The sequence below is a fragment of the Ursus arctos genome, unplaced genomic scaffold, assembly GCF_023065955.2.
Source record: "Ursus arctos isolate Adak ecotype North America unplaced genomic scaffold, UrsArc2.0 scaffold_17, whole genome shotgun sequence".
Lineage (NCBI taxonomy): Eukaryota > Metazoa > Chordata > Mammalia > Carnivora > Ursidae > Ursus > Ursus arctos.
Genome location: NW_026622841.1, coordinates 53253858 through 53272157, shown reverse-complemented (window position 1 = coordinate 53272157; position 18300 = coordinate 53253858). Strand labels below are relative to the sequence as shown.

Sequence of the window (18300 nt, the reverse complement as noted above, 5' to 3'; positions counted from 1 at the left end):
AGAAATAGTGCTCATGATACATTCAGTTCATAAGTACTGCTGAAAATTTGTGTTTTTGCTGATACCACCCACGTAGATATGCTGTAGTTGCAAAATTATTTATGCCTTATATCATATTGTCCATTGTGTTATTCAATGTTCCGTATATAAATGTCTGTACAGTGAATTCCATTCAGTGAAAATTTGAGGCCTTTAGACTAACTGGTGTGTTTTTTTTCATATTATAAGCAGAATTGTGTAATATTTTCCCTTTGCCATTGTTTTTTTAGGGGAGGGATTATTTATTTATAGCAATAATCCTTAGACTACCAAGGGTAATTCTGTGTTTTGGCTTACCTGGGATAGTCTGGGATTATGCCTGTTGTAATTGTGTCCTCAATAGTGCTCCCTCTTACACTTTAAAATATCCCATTTGGGCAATAAATTATGTGGTCCCTCAAAATATAACCAGCTCTTCTTTTTCACATGCCTTATGTCCTACTGTTCGTATTTAGAAATACTACCTTCTGTTAATGTAAGCAGCTAAAGTCCTTTTTGTGTTGGTGGTTTGTAAATAATGAGTATGAATAATTTGTGATTTAGTAGAAAAACATTGATGATTTGATACCAGATCCAAAGGGGAAATTTGGAATGTCAGGACAAACAGAGAGTGCATGTTGAAACAGTGTCCGCTGTGAGGACCAGTGTCCCGAACAGAAGAGGAGGGGAGCACAGCCTGGTGAATAACCAGAAAGAAAATGGCTTTTATATTCACCATGGATGGTAGCATATGTCATTTCAGTGATTAACACATTTTAAATCTTACGACAGAGCTTATAAAGGTATTTATGTTAGTTATCACCATAAACTGATTTTTGAGACTGTGTCCTCACACTGCTTATGAAGGAGGTTTTTCTTCCCAAGATATTAACCACAGACATGGGGCTGTGGAGCCCTGAATGTGGCCATTATTATGCCTAACTCTGATGAAATATTTAGATTTCTCAACAAGAATTAAAGCCCCAGGGATTCTATTGGAAATTGGGCATTTTTATTTCTTGTGGGAATCTTATGGGGAAAATATATTTTATGGGAAAAACGAATTATATTTGTTATAACAGTAACCATAGAAATAGAGAAATGGAAACTTATGTAGACATATTTATCACAGTTGAATGTCCTCTGCATTAGGCCTTCAACCAGATCCCTCTTGGGCTGGTTGTTTTACAGAATTAAAATGATTTGTGACTGTTTTAAAAAATAAGTTATTCTTCATTGCCTTGGATGTAACTATGAGTTTAATGGGAAGTTCAGTTGATTAACAACCGTTGCCATGGGGATACCCTAAGGAAGCATTTTTAAAAGTTTTATCCAAAAACCACCTTGTGCAGATAATCTAGGATGTGTGGTTAAAAAAATGCAATTTCTAGGCATCATTCCTGACATCCCCCACCCCCTGAATTAGAGTTCTGGTAGGGCAGGAGATAGTTGGTATTTTGCTTACTAAATTTTGAAAACCAGTATCCAAGAAATATGCTGAATTTGGGTTGTGTCCTTAAAAAATGAAATGTATTTTAGAATAGCTATTGTGAAGCTGTTAATTTTTCAATTTAATGATTACATGTCTTTCTTTGTAATACTTACTATAGGAATGAACTAAAAGGAAGAAGGAAGCAATTGTATTTCTGAAAGAGCAGATGGGTTTAGGGAGAGGTTAGCAGGGAAAGGGAATTGAGGTGATTTACCAAGAGTGGGTGTGGAAGCTCTGGAAAGGAACGGATGTAGGGGCCGCCAGTTCCAACACTACTGAAGAGAGATTCAGGCTCATGGCCTGGGGGGGTGTTTCACATCACAGTCAATGATTTGGAAATGCTGGGCACATTTCCTGATCCCTATGTATCTCATCAGCTTCTGATGTAAAATGGAGATAGTAATGTGTGAGAATAATTTTAAGAGTCTTACACTTATCTATTACAATTCCTTTTCTTCATGTTCCCGTCCCCTCTGTTCTTGCCTGGATAGACCCGTGAGCAGATTGGCTCAGTGTAGAATTAATGATGAATGTGCAGAAGTATAGGTAGTTCTGGACCGCAGCCCTGTGTTATTCCATGGTATTTTGTTGTCATTATGCAAATTCCTTTTTATACTTTAAAAAAATGTAATTTAACTCTGCTACAATAGATTCTTAAGTATAGTAGTCCCACATATCCTCACAATTTGTATTCTTGTATGGTTCTCTCAATAAACTGTTCTCAGCTCAAGTCTGGTTTTGCCGTTTACTAGTGGTGGGATATTGGCAAACCTCTTCAAAGGTTCCTTTCCAGAATCTATGAAAACAATATATTTTAGACATTAAGTGATAATGTATGTATTTTACAGCTGTGTCCGGAATATGTAAGGATAGAATCAAAGTGAGTCACCTGCCATATCAGCGCTCTTGCCCTTAGATGATGGTGGTATTTCTGTGAAGGTGTGATGTGAGCATGCTTGTCCTACGGCAGAACATCTGTCTGGTCTCAGTACTAATTCTGCATCCCCCACACCATCCAACAACAGAGGTCTGCATCACAGGAAGTGAGATTTACTATAGTCTTCTTAGCACCAAAAGCTATGAGTAATAGATATCAGGAATAATATATGAAAACTCAGTTTTTCTTTCTAGAATGAAATGTAAGGTTAAGTCTAGTTAACTGAAAATGTATTCAGTTAAAGCTAGAAGAGTTCAGGTGCAGTGGAGTCTCTTTCTGAATAAATTAACATCATCTACATGCTTATAATTTTTTCACCATAGGCCTTTAAAATAGATTTGAGGCCTCTGACAATAAAATACATATATCCAATAAGACCATTAAAGTGGAAATTACAAATTTAAAAAGCCATATAGGAGAAGCAAACAAGCATAATAATATCACTTAGGGTAATAAAATTGTTGTGATTGAGCATTAAATTTAGCTTCAGTGTTCCTAGATAAAACTGTTTATTTTCCAGCTGCCCTAAGGAACAGTGAGGAGTGATGATTACTGCCATGCCTCTCATTCCACTGATGGCTTTTTGAGGTCTGACAGTGTGTAAGTCATGGTGCGATAGTCATGGCAATGTCAAAGATGGCTGAGGCATAGTGGTAAGGCTGGAGGGCCGAGGGACAGTAACGATAAGGCAAAGCAAGAAAAACTGTGTCAGTCCAGACGATTGAGAGCTTTGGATTTACACTAAGGCATGCAGTCTTGTTTTTTTAATATGCTGATCTAATTTTTTAATGTCTAAGTTATTTTACCAATCATTGAGACTATTTGATTCAATTATCTGACCTTTACCAACTTGAGACTCTTTGATTCAATTAGCCGACCTTTGTTTTCCAGTTTATCAAAACCTGAGGGAGAAGTGTCCATATGTTTACTCAGCTTTATACAAACCCAAATATATAAAAATCATAAATGCATGAAATGGAGATGATTTGGTTTTCAAAATAATTCTTTCCCTTATGAAAGGACTCTGTAAATATTCTTAAAATGCCAATCTCCTTTATTAACTTGACCATCTGGTTAGAATTCTTAAAATTGGATTTTCAACTCCGGAGATCTGAAGATCCACAGATATGAAAATATCTTTCATAAAGATGTATATGGGTCAGATTTTGGTTTTATATTCCAAGTTTAGATGGCCCTTGTGGGGGAGTGGAGCATTGCATCATTGGATAAGGAAGGGCTCTTTTTAATTCCATGGTTTCATTATAAGTAATTACATACAGCATTGGAAAGGGTAATTTAATATTTCTTAATGAACATAAGGGGAAAAATTGAACAAAGTACATAAAAACATTGTATCTGCTTTCAAAAAATTTTAAAAGATACTGTCATTTTAGTTCTTCAGTTTTAGACCTGAATTCCACAGTAGGATTCCCAAGTCCCTATACAATAGAAATAGAGAGATGTGATTCCTTGGAGCAAGATTTGACCTGTCTTGTTTGTGGTTTCCTTGCTTCTGAAACATAAACAGTTGCACTGCAAACTGAAAAGAGAAGGACATTGAAAGTGGGATGAAATACTAAAATTTGAGAAAATTTTCTATTTCTCCTTCACTCCATTTTACATGCTTACATAAACTTTCTATTGGTAAATCCAGAAGACCAGGCATCATTCTTGAAAGGAGTACCATTTTTGCCTTTCACAACTAAATATTTAGTTGTCTGGTACTGACAGTATTACACAGTTTGGCTGTGTCCAGAGTGCTGAAACATCACAACATATAAATATAGTAAAATATCAGAATAGCCCCATTTGATAGCAGCTGCAATGTAGAAATATTTTAAATAAGTTAACTTAATTGAACTATAATTTACAAATGATAAAAGGTTACAGATTTTATGTATGGATTTTTGATGACTTTTGAGAAATGTACATCCTGTATAACCACCACCCCAATCAAGATTTGACACCTATCCAATACCACAGAAGGTTCCTTTGTGTTCCATTGGGGTCACTTCTGCTCTCCACCCTCTCCCAAACAAACATGGATCTGATTTCTGTGCCTGTTCTCAAACTTCATATAAATGGAACAATGCAGTATGCATTCTTTTGTGTCTGCCTTCTTTCTTTATATGATGTCTTTTTGATTGATGCATGTTTGCACATGTATAAACAGTCTGTCCCTTTCTGTTGGTGACTATTCATCCTATGCCGATACTACACTTGCTTGTGAATAGATATTCATCTGTTGTTGGGCATGTGGGTTGTTTTCAGCTTTTGGCATTTTGAATGAAATTGCAAGGAACATTTGTTTACATGGCTTTGTGTTTTCATCTTTTGGGTGTAATTGCCAGGAGTCACAGAGTAGGAACATCTTAAATCTATAATAAAGTAGCAAAACATTTTCTAAAGTGATTGTACAATTTTCCAGCCCCACTGACATTGTATAAATGTTCTGGGAGCTCCACAGTCTCACCAGTAATTGATGTTGTCAGTCATTTAATTTAAGTCATATGAGTGGGTGTGTAGTATGTCTCATTTTGCTCTCTTTGATAAATAGTGAAGTTGAGATTTTTTTAATTTACTTATTGGCCATTCATGAACCTTTTTTTCCATAGAGCATGTCAAGTCTTTTGCCCATTATTTATTGGGTTGTCAAGTCTTTTGTCAGATAAATGCATTACAAATGTCCTTGGCTTGTTTTTCCTTTTTATTAATGATGATTTTGAAGAACAGATTTTTTTTATTATGATGAAATTTGAATTTATCAATTTATTCTTTTATGGGTAGTGCTGCTTTTGCATTAAGAAATCCTTGAATATCCCAGTGTCATGAAGATTTTATCTTAGGTTTTGTTCTTGAGTTTGATTGTTTTAGCTTTTTGTTTAGGTCTACGGTCCATTTCAAATTAGTTTGTATGTGGGAGGTGAGGTAGAAATCATCTGGTTTGGATTTTTTCACATCTATATATCCACTTGGCCCAGTATCATTTGTGAAAATACTGCTCTTTCCCCATTGAGTGGCCTCATCATATCTGTTGAAAAGCAATTGACTATATGTGGGTCAATTGATATAATCTTTTCTGTTCCAATAATGTATTTGCCTATCCTTAAGCCAAAAGAACATCGTCTTCATAACTGTGGCTTTATATTAATTGTAGAAATCAGATAGAGTAGGTCTTCTAAATTTGTTCATTTTTTTTCAAAATTGCTGTTATTCCATCTGATAAATACTTACCTTTTGTTTGAAATGCTTTCTATAATATTTCTTGCAGTTCAAATCTATAGGTGAATTTTTTCTCAGTTTTTGTTTATCTGAAAATTAATTTTACTCCTTTTTGAAGGATATTTTTTTGTAAGATATAAAATCTCAGGTTGACGGTTTTTTCCCTCATTGCTTTAAAGATGTCATTTCATTGTCTTCTTGCCTTTTCTGTTTCTGATGAGAAGTTGGCTAACATTCCTGTCATGTTCCCTGTATGTAATATGTTGTACTTTGGCTGCTTTCAAAATTTTTTCTTTTGTCTTTCATTTTTAGTGGTTTGTGTTTATTTATTTAGATTTATTTATTTGAGAGAGAGACAGAGAGAGAGGAGGGGTAGAGGGAGAGGGAGAGAGGGAATCCAAAAGCAGACTTCCTGCTGAGTGCAGAGCCCAATGTGGAGCTTGATTCTAGGATCCTGAGATCATGACCTGAGCCAAAATCAAGAGTTGGCCGCTTAACCAACTGAGCCATTCAGGCGTCCCGATTTCCTTTGTATTTATTATGCTTGGTTTTGCTGTTTTTCTTAAGCTTGTAAATTGGCTTTTTTTAACCAAAATAAGGAGATTTTGTTGATGTTATTTCTTCAGTATTTATCTGATTTGACCATTATTGCCACTTCATTGTCTCTCCTCTCCTTCTGGACTCTAAATACATGTCTGTTAGACCAATTGATTCTATCTTACAAGTATCCGAGGCTCTGTTTATTTTTGAAATTTTTTATCGTGTGTGCTTTAGATTAATCATTTCTATGTACCTGTTTTCATGGTCACTTACCCATTTTCTGCCATGTGTAATTTGTTATTAAATTTGTTATTCAGAAACTTTTTATTTCAGATATTTTGCTTTTTAGTTCTAGAGTTTCCATTTGTTTACATCTTACAGTTTCCATTTCCCTGCTGAGATTCCCTATCTATTCCCTCACCAAGACCATTTTTTCCTTTAAGTCCTTAAACAAATTTTAATAGCTACTTAAAAAGTTCTTGTCTAATAATTACATCTGCGGCATGTCAGGGTCTCTTTATAAAAAAGTGAGTAAGGCTCACATTCACCTGCTTATTTACATGTCAAATACATTTTTATTTTATGTTGGACATTATGAATGAGGCAGTGTTTGGATTTGGAAGTACCTGTCTTCCTTTCAAAAGGGTAGAGTTTGTTCTGTCAGGCAGTTAATACTGATGACTATTCTTAAACTCGTTGAGGTCTGATTTTAGTCTTTTTTTGGGCTGGTCTGGAATGCTCTAGGACATGGCTCTTATTCTAGAAATATGGCATTTTTGGTGTCCCAAATTCTCAAGGTATTTTTACGATCTCGGCACTCTGGTCTCTCCACTCTCCCGGAGAGTGTGACCTCTGCTCTCTTCATTTTACTTGCAGCTCCGTATCAGCTGGTCTCTGCTTCCCTTCACCCTGTCTCACCTTGCGCGTGTACAGTGCAGCCCTTGACCAAGGTCTTGCAAGCAAGACAAAACCAAACAAATCCCCCCCCCAAGATTTCTGGGGTCCCCTTCCCTGTATCTCCGTTCTGTCGAGTGTTTGTCCTCCAATTTCCAGGTGCTTCACCAGCGCTAAACTGAATGCGTGTCTCCTCCGCGCAGCGCGAATGCTTTGTTGATGTTTCTCCTCCCTGTGCTGCTCTCGGGAAATTGTCCACAGGCTGACAGTCAGGGCGCCTCTAGGTGTACTTAGGGATTCCATATCTGTGCTGCCTGTTGGCCAGTGTCTAAAACAGTCACTTCCTATGTTCTGTCCAGCTTTATAGTTACTGCTGGGGAAGGTCAATCTGTCTCGGGCAGAAGCCTACATCTGGTAGAAATAGGCTTTAATATGCTTTTGGATGTTATTCCTAAGATTATTGGTTCTCACACTTCAGTGTATATTAGATGCATCTGGAGGACTGGTTGACGCACAGATTGTTAGTTCCTGTCTTTCAGAGAGACTGATTCAGTGGGTTGAGTGGGGGCCCAACGATCCGTATTTCTAACATGTGTCCAGGTGATGCTGATGCTGATGGTGTGGGAACTGAACTTGGAGAACCACGTGTTTAGAAAGATGGATCTTGAGAAGAAATGTTGGACTCTATTTGGGATTTACTATGCACAATTTTACCTTTTTTTTTTTTTTTTTGGTCCTATGTCCTACATAACAGACTTACATTTCAGTTGGTTTATTATAATGCATGCAAATTTGCTCTTTTTATTCAAATTATGATTTTCAAAAAATTGTGGGGTTTTTTAACATTGAAAAAGGGATTCTTCATTTAATTGATAAGAATAGAAAATATGTAAGAGAGTAAGTAGAGTTATGAAATATTATCATTCTTATTTTTTTTTGCCTGCACAAATAATTTGATTCTTTCATCCTGATGTGAAACTTATAGAATATAGAATTTGGTAAGTTTCAGGAATAAGTATGTGATTTTTGTTTCAGAAGTAGAGTTTTATTTAATTATTCTTGGACTTGTGTGCATGTATGTGAGTTGTGTGTATGTGTGTTTTGTAGGTAAAATGCAAAATGTGATAACCATTTGCTGGATTGCTGGACCTGAGCCATATCTCTTCCTCAGGTTTCCTGAAAGCTTACACCATCCTTTACAGCTATCAAGATAGCTATTAATCCAACTACTTCAGCATATTTTGTCCGCTCCTTTGCCTCCATTGTTCCAGTGGCTCCATCTCTCCTTGTTTGTCAAGATTTTGAGATTTATTGCTTTCTTTCACTCTCTCTAAAATCCATGCATTTCCCAATAGTATAAGGCTTGTACTGATGTCAAACTGGTGACTCTTGTTGATCAGACTGACATGATTTTTGCAGTGGCAACCAGGAGAGGAAGCGTCCTCCCGCCAGCATTGCAGTATTGCATAGTTGGGAAAATGGATTGGCATTATCCCTTCAAATTCTAATCAATCTCTGACAGGTTTTTTTTTTTTTTTATTTACCAACTTTCATTTCGTAGAAAAATTGGTACAACAGCCTTTGGTGGTTAGATTTGAAGGCTCTTTGATGGCACATTTTAAATATTGTTTCAGCTGTACTGTATGATTATTATAATTTCGGGCTCGATTTCAGAGGTCTGTTTTCTAATATTTTGATATAGACATAGTGAAATACTAATTACTAAATACTAATAATTCAACAGGTTCATTTCGATGGCTGGGACCACAAATATGACTACTGGATGGATGCAGACAGCCCTGACATTCACCCGATTGGATGGTGTGATATAACAGGGCATCCACTGGAAATCCCATATCGTGAGTATTTTGCTCTTTGTTTTTGGTTTTTAAATACTCAGCCTGAATTCCTACCTGAATGCTATTTTTTCATGTCTTTGTAAGTATTTTAAAGCTAAATATTAGATAGGTGAATTGATTAATCAGTGCTACAGCTACATTGGAATCTAATTATTCAGTTAAGCCTCAAAGGGCATGTTTTATGTAAAAGAAAATTTATAATAATCATTAAAGATTTATTTTGATAGTGTTGTCCAGAAGAATCTTTATTTTCTACATTTTAGTTTGGAAAACTTAACCCGGTCTAAACCCATCTAATTTGTGTCATTGATTTTTGCCGAAGTGCATTTTTTTTAACATTCCATCTTAGTTAATTTTGTTTTATAGATTAGATTTCAAAAAGTTTTAGAAGAAACAAATATTCTAAATTTCAGCAGTTAAAAAACTTTAGTAGAAAAAAAAGTCCTCTGTTATGTTGGTATCTTCGTTTTTTTCTCCCTTTCTAGCTACTTAAAGTTAAGGAGGAAATTAACCACTCTAAATTTTAATAAGCCTTGAACCAAAATATCTTATTCTTTTGTCTGAAGGATTTCTTCGATCAGATTAGGCTGACATGACTAATAACTGGTTCCAGACACATGTGCAGGCACTGCATTCTTTTGTTTGTTTTGTTCCCTCACTGGCGTCTTGCTCTCCCCTTGGCTTCTTGGGATGAAGCTAGCACATTATTCTGGTAATGAGGTTGTCTTCCATTGAGCCAGCCCCATGATGCTTAAAGCTCAGCTCTAAGAGGACTAACTACATCCTTGAAGTAAATCCTTGACTTCTTACCGAAGTGAGAAGAGGTCCTGACTTAATAACTCAACAGACATTTTTACGTTGTGCTATGTGCCTCAGAAAAAAAACAAAAATCAGTAAGGTACAGGTCCTAGTGTAACATAGAATGCATTAGTAAGCATGGTGTCTGTATATACAGAATGTAAAACCAGAGACCGCGGTCAGTCCTGTGTCGGAGGGATAGTGTTAGTCTTTGTGCTTTATGGTTTTTTCCTGATTCCACTTTTTACTCTCCCTGATTTCACAGTCCAATATGTCAGAGAGATGTTTCTCATTTTATGTTAACTGCCTCCCTCTCCCCACTGACATGCACATATCCATCCTCGTCACAGTAACATTCCCAAGTAGGAATGGTAGCAGTGGAGGTGGAGACAGGTCAGCATTTCAGGACAGGGACAGCTCTCTTCATTCCGTCTCAGCCATTGCCTGCACCTTTGTGAAGCTGCCTAACCAGCTTCTTGAACTGAATGTCTCCCAAACATCCCAGAGTCTGTGGATCAAGCTGAACTTCATCCCAAGCCAATATATTTGCCTTTCTACTGTAGTTCCTACTTGCTTTCAAAGTTCCTACTTCTTAAGCGGAGTCATTCTGGACTTTGCTCCTTTCTTATCCCTTCCTCACCCCACACATACAATCAGTGACCAAGTCTTACTGATTCTCTTACTTAATTTCTCCAAAATCTATCTCTGACCCCTGCCTGCTCCCTCCCAGTGCCATTGCATTTGGTCTCTCATCATAGTTATGCAGTCTGCTAGTTAGTGAGTTGCACAAATCCTCCTGATAAGCCTAAGACAGATCTCAAAATTCAAGCTCTAGAGGCAGTGTAGCCTGCTTGTTAAAAGTGTGGAATCTGGAGTCAGAATACTTGCATTTGAATATCAGTTTTACTGCTTACTTAGCAGTGTGACTGTCTGTGCCCATTTCCTTATGTAGAAAATGGAAATAATATGAGTGTGTCTATCTCAAAAATCTGTAATGATTAAATGAGTAAATGCACATACAATACTTCAAAAACTGCCCAGCTGGTAGTATGTACTGATTTAGTGTTGGCTATCAGGAAATTATATAATATTCTATAAATTTTCATTTTTACATGAAATTATGTGAATTATCAAGGATTACAAAACTTGAAATTATGCTAAAATTAGTATGACTAGAGTTTTCCAAATATTTTAATTTCTTTCTTCTGTCCTTTCTTCTTTTCTTCCTTCCTTTCTATTCATTTATTCTATTTATTTATTATTGAGTTATAGTTGACATACAACATTATATTGGTTTCAGGTATACGACATAGTGATTTGACACTTATATACACTACGGAATGATGATCATAAGCCTAGTTACCATCTGTCACTTTGCAAAGTTATTACAATATTATTGACTGTATACCCTATGCTGTACTTTGCGTCCCTGTGACATGTTTTGTAACTGGGAATATGTACCTCTTAATCACCTTTACTTATTTCACCCATTCCCCCAATTCCCTCCCCTTCAGCAACCACCCGTTTGTTCTCTATATTTATGAGTCTGTTTCTGTTTTGTTTTGTTTGTTTAGATTCCATATATAAGTGATATTCTATGGTATTTGTCTTTCTCTGAGTTATTTAACTCAGCTTAATATGTTCCAGGTCCATCCCTGTTGTTACAAATGGGAAGTTTTCATTCTTTTTATGGCTGAGCAATATTCCACTATACACACACACACACACACACACACACACACACACACACACACGCCACCTCTTCTGTATTTATTCATCTATTGATGGACACTTGGGTTGCTTCTGTAATTTGGCTACTGTAAATAATGCTGTTAAAAACATAAGGGTGCATATCACTTTTGAATTAGTGTTTTTGTTTTCTTCAGATAAATACCCAGAAGTGGAAATGCTGGCTAGTATGGCAGTTCTATTTTTAGTTTTTTGAGGAGCCTCCGTACTTTCTCCATAGTGGCTGCACTAATGTACATTACCACCAACGGTGCAGGAGGGGTCTCTTTTCGCTACACCCTTGCCAACTCTTGCTATTTCTTGTATTTCTGATACTAGCCATTCTGATTAGTGTAAGGTGACATCTCCTTGAGGCTTTGATTTGCATTTCCCTGATGACTAGTGATGCTAAACATCTTTTCATGTGTCTGTTGGTCATCTGTATGTTTTCTTTGGGAAAATGTCTATTGAGGTTCTCCACCCATTTTTTAATTGGGTTGTTTGGGGTTTTTGGTGTTGGTTGTCTGAGTTCTTTATATATGTTGGATATTAACCCCTTATTGGGTATACTATTTGTATATATGTTCTCCCATTCAGTAGGTTGTCTTTTCATTTTGCTGATGGTTTCCTTCCCCACACAAAAGTTTTTCAGTTAGGTGCAATCTCATTTGTTTATCTTTGTTTTGGTTGCCCTTACCTGAGGATACAAATCCAAAAAATATATTGCTAAGAGCCATGTTTAAGAGGTTACTGCCTTTGTTTTCTAGGATTTTTACGATCTCAGGTCTTACATTTAAGTCTAAATGTACAGTTTTTTACCCCCTTGTAATTGATTTCTAGTGTTCAGAAAAAATGCTTCTTCTGATTTTAGTCTTCTTACATTTATTGAGACTTGTTTTGTGACCTAACATGTGATCTATTTTAGACAGTGTTCCATCTGCACTTAAAAGGATTGTATATTCTTCTGGTTTTGGATGGAATGTTCTGAATGTATCTATTAGGTCTATCTGGCCTAATGTGTTGTTCAAAGCCACTGTTTCCAGATTGATTTTCTATCTGGATGATCTATCCATTGGTGTAAGTAGGGTGTTATGTAAGTAGGTGTTAAAGTTTCCTACTATTATTGCATTACCGTCAATTTCTTCCTTTATGTCTGTTAGCATTTGCTTTATATATATTTAGGCGACTCTATGTTGAGTGCATACATATTTATAATTGTTTATATCCTTTCATTGGTTTGAACTCTTTATTATTATATAAAGTGTTTTTTGCCTCTTGTCATAATCTTTATTTTAAAGCCAATTATCTCTGATGTATGACAAGGGTATTGCTACCTCTGCTTTCTTTTCATTTCCATTTGTATGTAATATATTTTTCTATCCCTTTACTTTCAGTCTATATGTTTTTTAGGTCTGAAGTAAGTCTCTCATAGGCAGCTTATAGGTGGATCTTGTTTTGTTTTGTCCGTTCAGACACCCTTTGCCTTTTAATTGGGTATTTAGTCCATTTACACTTAAGGTAATTATTGAAAGATATGTACTTACTATTTCATTAATCATTTTTTGGTTGTTTTCATAGCACTTCTCTGTTTTTTTCTTCTCTTGCTCTTTTCCCTTGTGGTTTGATGACTTTTGTTAGTGTTATATTTGGATTTTTTCTCCTTTTTTTGTGTGTGTATGTTTTATAGGTTCTTGTTTTGCGGTTACCGTGAGGTTCACGTATAACACCTCATGTATACAGCAGTCTATTTTAAGTTGATGGTCACTTAAATTTGAACACATTCTGCTGATTACTCCCCCCACTTATGTTTTGTATTTTTGACATAGTTTATTTTGTGTATCCATTAACTAATTATTGTAAGTATAGTTTATTTTACTACTTTTTTCTTTTAGCCTCCATGGTAGCTTTATTAGTATTTGATCAATTTACCTTTACTATGTTTGCATTACCAGTACAAATTTTTCTTTCATAATTTTCTTCTACTTATGGCCTTTTCTTTTCTGCTTGAAGAAGTCCTTTTAAACATTTCTTGTAAGGAGGTTTAGTGGTGATGAACTTCTTTAACTTTTGTTTGAGAAACTCTCTGTCCTTCAATTCTGAATGATAACCTTCCTAGGTAGAGTATACTTCATTGTAGGTTATTTCCTTTCAGTTTAACTACATCCTGCCACTCTCTTCTGGTTTGCAGAGTTTCTGCTGAAAAATCAGCTGATAGTCTGTGATTGTTCCCTTGTATGTAATTAGTTGATTTCTCTTGCTGCCTTTAAGATCATCTCTTTAATTTAATTTTGTTGCACTTTAATTATTATGTGTCTTGGTGTGGACCTCCTTGGGTTCCTCTTGTTTGGGGCTCTTTGTGCTTCTTGGACCTGGGTGTCTGTTTCCTTCCTTAGTTTAGGGAAGATTTCAGCTATTATTTCTTCAAGTAAGTTTTCTACCCCCTTTTCTCTCTCTTCTCCTCCTAGGACCCCCATAATGTGAATGTTAATTGTTCATACAGAGGTCCCTTAAACTGTTCTTATTTTTTTTAATTTTTTTTCTTTTTGCTTTTCAGCTTGGGTGAATCCCACCACCCTCTCTTCCTAATTGCTGATCCATTCTTCTGTATCCTCTAATCTGACGTTGATTCTGTCTAGTGTAATTTTCTTTTCATTCATTGTAGTCTTCAGCTCTAATTTGTTCTTTTTCAATTTTTTGTTTCTTTTTTGAAATTTTAATTGTATTCATCCACTTTTTTCAAGTGTGGTATCTTTATGACCATCACTTTGAACTCTTTAGCAGGTAGATTCCTTATCTCTTTCATTTAGTTCTTTTTTTTTTTTTTTTTTTGAGGTTTTGTCTTGTTCTTTCACTTGGGACATATTTCTTTGTCTCCTCATTTTGCCTACCTATCTGTGTTTATTTCTATGTATTAGGTAGGTCAGCTATGTCTCTCAGTCTTAAAGGAGTGGCCATATTTAGAAGGTATCCTGTGGGGCCCAGAAACACAATCCTCCCTGCTCACCAGAATCAGGTATTTCAGGGGTGTCCCCAGTTGAGGCTGCCTGCCAATGTGGCAGAGTGGGAGCTGGTTTGGAGGGACACCTTCTGGGGTGGGCGTGTTGGTCAGGGCAGACCTGCAGGGGAACACCAGGGCATGATAAGTAGTGCTAGCAAAGTTGATGGACAGTGTCAGAAATGGCACCTGCCAGTTGTCAGTCACCATGGTAGAAGGAGAGTAAGAAAAATGGTACCTCCTCTGTGCTACTGTTCCTGGAGAAAGTGCCTACAGATTCCTGCCCGTGTGGCACATGTCCTAAAATTAGTCAGTAAATCTCCATGTATGGTTCAGGAGCTTCTTAAATTATTGCCTTTGTGCTGTGTCTCAGAGTGAGTATGCTGTGCACATGCACTTTTAGAGTAGAGTCTTGGTTTCCTATGGGTTTCAGCTCTCTTAGAGTTAATTAAGCCTTGCTGATTTGCAAAGCTGGACATTATGGGGGCTCCTTTTCCTAGTGTAGGGTCCTCAGGGCAGGGGTGCCTGATGTAGGACTTGAACCTCTTGCTCTTCAGAGATGACCTCCATGTTTGTGATATCCTTCTTGCTTGTGGGTTGTTGTGCTGGGGGTGTGGGTCCTGTCTGGACCACTTCTTTGCCCCTCCCACCTATCTTGATGTGGCTTTTAAAAAATAACTTTAGTTGTCTGGGGTGCCTGGGTGGCTCAGTTGGTTAAGTGTCTGCCTTCAGCTCAGGTTGTGATCCAGGGTCCTGGGTTTGAGCCCTGCATCTGGCTCCCAGCTCAGTGGGGAGTCTGCTTCTTCCTCTGTCCCCCTCCCCCTACTTGTGCTCTCTCTCTCTCAAATAAATAATTAAAATCTTAAAAATATATATATCTTTAGTTGTCAGTTTTTCTTAAGTTTGACTTCTATACGTTCTTGGCAATATTACACAATTCCCATTTTGCGTATTCACACTTAGGTAATCGGAATCCCTATAATTGGGGAGAATTGGCTGCCTTCAGTTGGTCTTGATATTCTTTTACTGCTGTGCTTATTTTTCTGTTATAGATTTGTGGATAAATCATCATTAATATGGTTTATTAGATGTTGCTTGGTTGACACTATGGTTTATAATTGTTTATATCTGGACCATTAGTGTTATTAATTTTTAAATACTTGAAACATGGTTATAATATGGATCAATATATATCATCCATGCCTCTATTGTTAAAGCAAAAATATTCTTACACACATACACACACCCACACACACAATCCTACTCCAAAACTTATTCTGTTACTTCTTTATTTACCACTGAATTTTTTTCCCCACTGGAACTAGAAACAAATGGTTGGTCTAGGTAGTCAACAAAACAAAGTGTGAGGGTGTAACATTGATGGTTGCAACAGCTTCATGACTATCTTTTTTGATTTCTTTCCTCTAAGTGTGTAAAACCCAAATCTAACCTTATGATCTCCATTCTTTTTTTATTGAAGTAAAGTTGACATTATGTTTCTCCATTCTTTTTTTATTAACTCAATTTAATGAACATATAGTGTAGTATTAGTTTCAGAGGTAGAATTTAGTGATTCGTCAGTTGCATGTAACACCCAGTGCTCATCCTCTTCGAGTTCTTTGTTGGCATCCAGTGTCTTCCAGCCTCCTTTGCATGTGCACAAGGCACTTTGCAATCTATGCTTTGCTCACTGCCATACCTCCACGTCCAAAAGCAGAATTACTTCATTTATACTGAACGGAATTACTCATAGATACTGCCTTGACCGTTGGCCTCATAAGACTTTGAAGCCAAGACATCACCTTTCTATGCATTCCTCCATATCTTAGCTTCCTTTACTGTTGGTGTCAAATACCTGTGTGGTGAGAAGCTGGCAGGAGCACTTGCTCCACAGTATGAATTACACGTGACATCTTGGCTCTTATCCTGTCTTTTATGGATTGTATTTGTACAATCAAGCACCTCAAATCAACTTTTATTGCTGAGTGCTACATTAAGTCAAAGGGTTGATCTTATTTACTCATATAATTCAAACTAAACTTGTAATGCCCAGGATCTTTGAAAATCAGATCAAGTAATTATATCTTGTATGTAGATCTATAAAACCACACACAACATTTTCTCAAATATGAGCAAATAAAGTTTCTTGCCAACGTTATTGCAAGTATTTTAAGGTATTTTCAGATATTTTAACTGTCATATGTTTTGTTATAGTTATGTGACTCAACAATTGCCTTCAGTACTTTATAATATGTGATATAATAGGTTTATAGATCAAACATTGCAAAGAATACTCAGAGTTTGGTGTTTGGAAAAAAATTCTAGAAATCATCTAATCTACTCTACCATTTTATGGAGGCAGAACCCTACTTGAACTTTATCTATTTTATCGATTTGCTTTAGTGAAATTTTATAAGAAGTATCACTGCAGATTGTGCACTAGTGGTATTCTGTGAAAATAAGAGCAATTGAAAGAAAATATGAGGAAGACCATTTTTTAATCTATTATTCTCATCCATTTCTCATTATGAAGATTTTTCTCTTGACTCTTTTACAATATATTTGTAGCTCAGTATTGTAATAAATGCTTTGGAAACAAAGGAAGAAAAATACATATAATACAATTTTTTTCTTTCTTCCATGAGTTTCAAATTTATGTTTGAGAGAGATGTAGTTTGCAAATGTATAAAACAAAATAAAATCATATAGCTGCCTAAGAATGAGTAAAAACTGAATGTCCATTGCTATGTTCCTAAATGTGGTTTTAAAGACACAGCAGAATGACATGGGGCCAGTCCAGCCAGGCCTTTTAGAATGGTGTTGACCTAGGTCCAGAAGAGAGCAGAGGACCTGAACCAGTGGAGGGAGCATGGTGGCCTCTTTAGAGATGGAAATAGCATAAGCACAAGTAAAATTAGAATTTGTTGGCTGTCATGCAAATTTTATTAGAATTTATTAAAATTTTATGTTTTTCTAAGTGAGTGATAGTCACTTTAGTTTGTTTCTGTATTTCTTTTTTCTTTTCTTTTATTTTGAGAGAGGGGTGGGGGAGGGGCAGAGGAAGAGAGAATCCCAAGCAGACTCCCCACTCAGCATGGAGCCCAATGCGGGGCTTGATCTCACAACCCTGAGATCATTACCTGAGCCAAAATCAAGAGTCGAATGTTTAAGCTACTGAGCCACCTGGATGCTCTGTTTCCATTTTTTAATGCCATTTAATCAGTATATTTATACTCATTGCAGAAATTGAACCAAGATATAATACATGTCATAGCCCAAGCTTCTGCAAAAATGTTTGTACAGTATATTTTTGCCAAGACCATAATATTCAATAATTCATAGCATTCAGTCTCTAAGGCCTAATATAAGTTATTGAAAAGGTAACTATGAAAAGCCCCTTGAGAATGAAAACTTGAATGACCCCATTCAGACGGCAAGAATGCCAGTTTGTATGGCTGGGGGAGGATTTCCTCTTAGCTGCCACTCCCAGCCACAGATGCTCACCTGCAGTTCACCCTCTATTTCACTGTCAGATTAAACTCCCCTTTTCTCATGCTGTGAGGACATAATTTGTATTTTATCTGATGTATAGTCAGTCCTTCATGGTGAACTGTGTCTACAGTTAGGATCAAAATGAAATACCTAAGATACAGCATAAGTTGTCAAGATCTTTCCATTGTGCTTTGCATTCCCTGAATGTCCTTAAAAAGATATAAAAATATCAGAACCAAAAAATTATGTCTACCTCGGTCATCTACAGAATTGCTATTCGGCAGTCATTTTAGTTAGCCATATCATTTGGAAACTGTAATCCCAG

The 18300-nt window shown here is 36.4% G+C and overlaps 1 protein-coding gene across 5 annotated transcripts in view; it reads left to right on the top strand.

Annotated features, from left to right (window-relative positions):
* Positions 1–18300, top strand: part of L3MBTL4 (L3MBTL histone methyl-lysine binding protein 4) — a 416634-nt gene that overhangs the window by 224251 nt on the left and 174083 nt on the right. For all 5 annotated transcript variants that reach the window (XM_026496009.4, XM_026496008.3, XM_026496010.4 and 2 more), the window contains one exon: positions 8848–8962. In XM_026496009.4, the coding sequence (XP_026351794.2) occupies positions 8848–8962 (115 nt within the window). The remainder of the gene's footprint in view (positions 1–8847; positions 8963–18300) is intronic.